Source organism: Oryza glaberrima, chromosome 2 (assembly GCF_000147395.1).
Source record: "Oryza glaberrima chromosome 2, OglaRS2, whole genome shotgun sequence".
Classification (NCBI taxonomy): Eukaryota; Viridiplantae; Streptophyta; class Magnoliopsida; order Poales; family Poaceae; genus Oryza; species Oryza glaberrima.
In genome coordinates, this window is record NC_068327.1 from 14,645,155 (window position 1) to 14,650,677 (window position 5,523).

A 5,523-nucleotide genomic window follows, 5' to 3' on the forward strand; every position below is an offset into this window, starting at 1 on the left:
AAATTTTAATATAAAAGATGATGAAAAACATTTCTGCTGCCATACATGTTGCCAAAAAACATAATATTCACCAAAGAATTGTTCAGGAGCCAAAGTCCTAACAAATTAAGAATTCAATAATCAAAGCCGCGAGAATGACGCAGAACTTGCAATCTAAACGATACAATTCGATCAGGAGGCGTTAATTGTCCGCAGCAGCTCGCCTCCTCTTGAGGGCGTTCCTGTCCACGGATGGCACGCCATCATCATGGGTTGAAATCTTGTGTTGCCTCGCCGCCTGGGCGCAGTGGAGGAACGTCGATGTAGACTCCAAAAAGGCGCACGCGTTTCGCCACGGGCGGGGTGGATACGAGTGCCATCGACTCGAGAATCACAGGCATGCCGTCCGTTGTGTGCTCCGGTGGTTCTGGGTGAACCATCATACTGCGCCGTCGACGACGCGGCGTCGGCGTCGGCGGCACCTGCGGAGGCTGCGCCGCCGCACACCCTAAGGAGGCAGTGGCATGCCTTGCCGGCGCGCTGTGATCACTAGCTTTGTTGCCGAGACACAATGTGGCGTGTCCTGAGAATGGATGGTGCGCCGCCTGGGCAGCCCGCGGTTGCGGCAGTACAGACGAGCCGTGAATGCGATGCGATGTTGTGGGTAGTGACAAGAAACTCATGCAGGTGCGCCTGCAGCAGATGAAGAAGCGACCGCACGCGGTGCTGTGGAAGAAGGAGACGGTGTCTCCGGCTCTGAGGCCCTTCTCCCTGGCGTAGCAACCCCAGCCCTTGGTGAGGCAGTGGACGTCGTCGCGTTTCCAGTACCTGAAAAGCCACAGCTTCCCAGTCACCTCGCCATCCTCGACGACGACGACGAAGAAGCCCCCTTCCGGCCGGTTCATCACCACCATGTCCAGTAGTTTCCCGACGTGCTCGTCCGGGATCACGAGCTGTTCGGTGTCCCAGGACACGTCGCTTGGCATCAGGGCCTTGCCAAACAGGTACTTCATCTCCACGACCTCCATGTCATCTAGCACTTGACCACCATCGATGGAAGTAGGCAGTGGCGGAGAAGCCGCCATGGATCGGAGTACTCCGCTCTGAGATTCTCTCTGTGGTTTCGTAGGATTGGACGATCGAAGGAGCAGGTCAAGTGTTTGAGGCCCATGGTACGGGCACATATATAGGGGAGGTCCAAGCACCTTTTTTTTTTTTTTTTTTTTTAATTGGCGTTTAGGAATGAAATGCATTCCCACTGGAGGCTACAGTGCAAATATGGAGTGCAAGCCTGGCATTTTGCTGGAGCTAGTAATCGTGAGATTACTGCTGGCTTATTATCTACTACTTATTTATCAGGACATGTTCATTTCTCTCTTATTTTGGCAGCACTAGTCATTCACATTGGCATATGCACGATTGCCAACTGTCAATAATCCTCTTCAGGACTCCAGCAAAAATGCGTGATTTTGGACTACTACCGTGGAAAACCTTAATGCCGGACAACTGTAGATAGCGTACGTGATATGCATGAAAATTATTTTAAGGCAGGGCGTAAATAAGGAGAACACAAATGCCAGACGATCATAGAAGTTTAATTTCGGATTCTCTTGATGGCGTAGCTATTTGCCTATTTCTGTTGAATGTGGCGAATTTACTGCGCACCTCCCCCCGATTAAGCTCCTTCTCATGCTAGACGTGCCAATGGAAATGCTAGCTGTGACATGCAAACTTGGAAAATGTATTAATATAATTTCTTAAACAAACTTTTATATAGAAAATTTTTATATGAAATACACTATTTAGTATTTTTGAAAGTGTGCTCAAGGTAAATGAGGACAAAATTCCGCCCAAATACTCCTTCAAACTCAGCCTAAGTACAAGGCTGCTATATGGCTAGTTAAGTCGTATTAATTTGGTCTATTTAAGTATTTAGATTTTTTCTGTAAAGAAGACGAATGGTGGAAGTTTGAATATGAATATTGCTTGGTGATTAACATAAAGGAACAGAGAGAGTAACTAATGGACAATCCTGTGGTAATAAAAGGTAATCAATGGATAATGTGGTGTCATAGTTTTCTGAGGAAATTTGTGATACTAGTATGGCCCATCTGATAGATGACGTGACAACTGAAATTTTGGCAATTTGATAGATGACGGGATTGTCGCCTTTGCTCTATCGCTTGTACCTTGGCGGATGCTTCCATTATTTAATTAAGTATTCGAGTTTCTTTATGTTATTTAATTAGTTTATTTAAGTGATACATTTTTATCGGTGCAGGCTCATCGCTTAGTGTGCACTTGACTGCTCTAGTATTAGGACTCTGGATAAAGAAGGAAGTTCCCGCGCAAGGCTAGAGTAGTAATTAATAACTTAGGTGTGGTGTCTAGGTTAGAAATTACCTTCGTTTGTTGTGTGCCCACGGAAAGTGAGGTAGGGGGCAGGTGGTGACAGCCAAGTTTATCCTCTGTATTCATCCATGTTCAGGTACATCATAGAGCTCAAGGCCGGACTTATCTTAGTAGACCAGGGGAGGGCCAGTTCCCGAATATTTGTTAGAGTCTTACCTTTAAGTAACTTAAGTAACTAACTAAAAGACATAGGAATCCTCTCTAGCTAATTTATCTTGGGTTGTTGTCCTTCAATCGAATCTTGGCAGTAGATAATACACACATGTTCCTCGTGTTCGATACGCTTGGAATACTCTAAGGGGAAGTACTATAATGGTGTTTCGTGCGCTTGCGGATTTATCTGTGATCGTAAGAAATACCAACAGCCTGCCAATTTTTTTTTGGCATTAAACCATATGAGCTATTGAGTAATTTTCCATTTGACATTGAATGGAATGAACCCAACGGTATGACAATTCTTAAAGACCAAGTTTTTTTTGTCATATAATATAGTTTAGACATCGTTTTTGTATGGCGAACGCACCATACCATCCAGCGTTGTTGCCTCATTCCATATTTGTGATCCCACATGTCATTCCACTCCTCTTGACCAGCAGTTCACCTGATATTGAATCACCTCACACTTCATTTTTCCATTGATGAAATAGTTCTTAGGGAATTGACCAAAACGCTTGACTATTCTTTATTTGGACGATAGGTTGTACCCCTAATTATAAACAGTTGATTTCCTTTTATGTTTATAAGTATGTTTATAGGTGGTGTAAAATGGAAACCTTAGATGTTTTGTGGTAGTGACCCATGGTTCTGTTCTTGTAGTAGTTAGAAAGTGCGTGATTACTAGAAAGAGTTAAGCGGCATCGCTTGGTGGGATAGGAAAGGGTACCACGGGACAAGAAGTTGGAGTTCAAATAGATCTATATATTGTTATCTAGTTTGGGGAAGCCACCACCATGTAGTCATACACTTTGTATCTGTGTGCACAAATATCAAACAACATTAAATCATAAGGAGCAATGATGAATTGATCCAATTTTACTCAAATACCCCAAACATGATGGGAATGAAACAAAAGAAATTAATAAATGAAGATGGTACAAAATAATTTCTTATGCTAAAATAACTGCCAAAAAGACAATAATTGCCAATAGAAAACCAATCAGAACAAACTAAGAATTACAATAATTGAAACCACAATGATCTAAGAATGATGTAGAACCAAACGATACAATTGAGGAACATTTATCGCCCCCAACACGCTCTGATCCTCTTCAACGGGGTGTCCATAATTATGGTGCTTGGTATTATGGGCTAGATTCTTGTTTTGGCTGGCCACTAGAGGACACAGGCAACACATAGATGTTGACGCCAAAAAGCCGTAAGCACTTCACTGCCGGTGGTGCGGCTATGAGGAACATCGACTCAAGAATTGGTGGCGTCTCTATCGTGGGCTCTGGTATCGAGTGCTTCATAGTACAGCGTTGACGGCGCGACGACACACGTGATAGTTGTGCCTCCACACGTCGTCCTGAGGATGGAACATGTCTTGATGGTGCACCGCTGCCATCTTGATTTCCATCATGCAACCTAGCTTGTCCTAATGATGGGACATGTCTTGCCAACATGCCAGATTCAAGACCCACCAGCGGGCGGGCAGGTGGTGGGGGCATAGAAAAGCCATGATGCAAGGTGGAGGATGACGCAAAGGTTGCACGGGTGCCTAACCTGCAGCAGATGAAGAGATGGCCACATGCAGATCCTCGGAAGAAGGAGATGGTGTCTCCGGCTTTGAGGCCCTTCTCCCTAACAAAGCACCTCCAGCCCTTGGTCAAGCCATGGACTCCATTGCTTTTCCAGTACCTAAAGCACCACAACTTCCCAGGCACCACACCGTCCTGAAAGAAAATGACGGAGTAACCGTCCCTGTCCTCCAACATCATGCCAAATTTCCTAACATGTTCTTCTGGGATCCCAAGCCATTCAGTATTGCTGCACAAGTCACTTGGCATCAAAAACTTCTCAAAGAGGTACTCCATCTCCAAGACCTCCTTGTCAACTGACTCTTCGGCTCCGACGATGGCAGCTGACAGTGGCAGAGAGGCTGCCATGGAGGACCTGCTAAACTTCTTTGTGGCTTTGTGACACGGGATGAAGGGGGAGGATTAGTGCGAATTTGATGTCCATGGTGTTGTGATATATAGGAGAGTTGGACGAACGCGTTCCCACGAGGAGCTATAGTAGAAACAAAGTACAACCTGGCATTTTGCTGGATTTATTTCCACTTATCAAAATATATTTATTTCGTGCTTATTTTGGTGGTACTAGTATTGACAACCTGTTTTAGATTGTTATCTGTGAAGTCTATTGGTGGATACAGGGAAATCGCGTAACTTTGACAGCACTACTATGGGAAAATGTAACGCTATACAACTGTATATAATGTGACGTGAACAAATTAATTTATGAAACAAAACAAATATGGGGAAGCACAATGATAGAAATATATAGAGAGGCCACAAGGCCATGTGAGTCAAGCCAATCAAGCCAAACAACTCACAAGAACTTGAGTTAATGACAATAGAAAATTATACATGACTGAAGTCCTTCCTTCATCTGAAGGGCTTTGCCCCCCTGTGCTACATGCGACCAATACGAATATCAAAGTAGGCAACCTCTCTCTTCTCTCTAATCCCCCAATATATTCTTCCTCCGCTCGGCAAGACAGAGCTAGACATGACCACCGTGGATGTGGTGGCACCTGCCAATGTCAGGCCACTTCCAGGAACGCCTGCTAGGATACAATTAGATGGTGACTAATGGTGAACTGTTAGAATGGTTAGTTGTTGCTTCTGTTACTTTCAATCTCCCTTACTGATAATCAATAATCAACAGCAGCAGCTTAGCACAGTCTCAACCTCACACTCTCCCGGTATCCGTCCATGAGAATGATGCTGCTCGCCACAGGACCAAGCTGGTTGGGCTCTAGTTATGCCTTGCGCCCTTGCCGAGCAATCAAGCAGATGAAGAAGAAAGCAGATTAGAGAAGAGAAGTTGTCTTCTTTGATATTCATGTTGGACAAGTGTTGCATAGAAGTTGAAGTCCTTCGGTTGAATATATAATTTTATTTCGTTAAT

At 44.5% G+C, this 5,523-nt stretch overlaps 2 protein-coding genes across 2 annotated transcripts; both read right to left on the minus strand.

Annotated features, from left to right (window-relative positions):
- Positions 1-245: 245 nt before the first annotated feature.
- On the minus strand, positions 246-1,064 carry LOC127762524 (putative B3 domain-containing protein Os02g0455900). The gene has a single exon (XM_052287033.1). The coding sequence runs from the start codon at positions 1,062-1,064 to the stop codon at positions 246-248; it is 819 nt and encodes a 272-aa protein (XP_052142993.1).
- A 2,628-nt stretch (positions 1,065-3,692) lies between these two features.
- Positions 3,693-4,496, minus strand: LOC127762073 (B3 domain-containing protein Os02g0455800). The gene has a single exon (XM_052286427.1). The coding sequence runs from the start codon at positions 4,494-4,496 to the stop codon at positions 3,693-3,695; it is 804 nt and encodes a 267-aa protein (XP_052142387.1).
- Positions 4,497-5,523: the final 1,027 nt, after the last annotated feature.

Coding starts and splice junctions, on each gene's coding strand:
- LOC127762073 (XM_052286427.1), bottom strand. CDS start 4,496: ATGGCAGCCTCTCTGCCACTGTCAGCTGCCATCGTCGGAGCCGAAGAG.
- LOC127762524 (XM_052287033.1), bottom strand. CDS start 1,064: ATGGCGGCTTCTCCGCCACTGCCTACTTCCATCGATGGTGGTCAAGTG.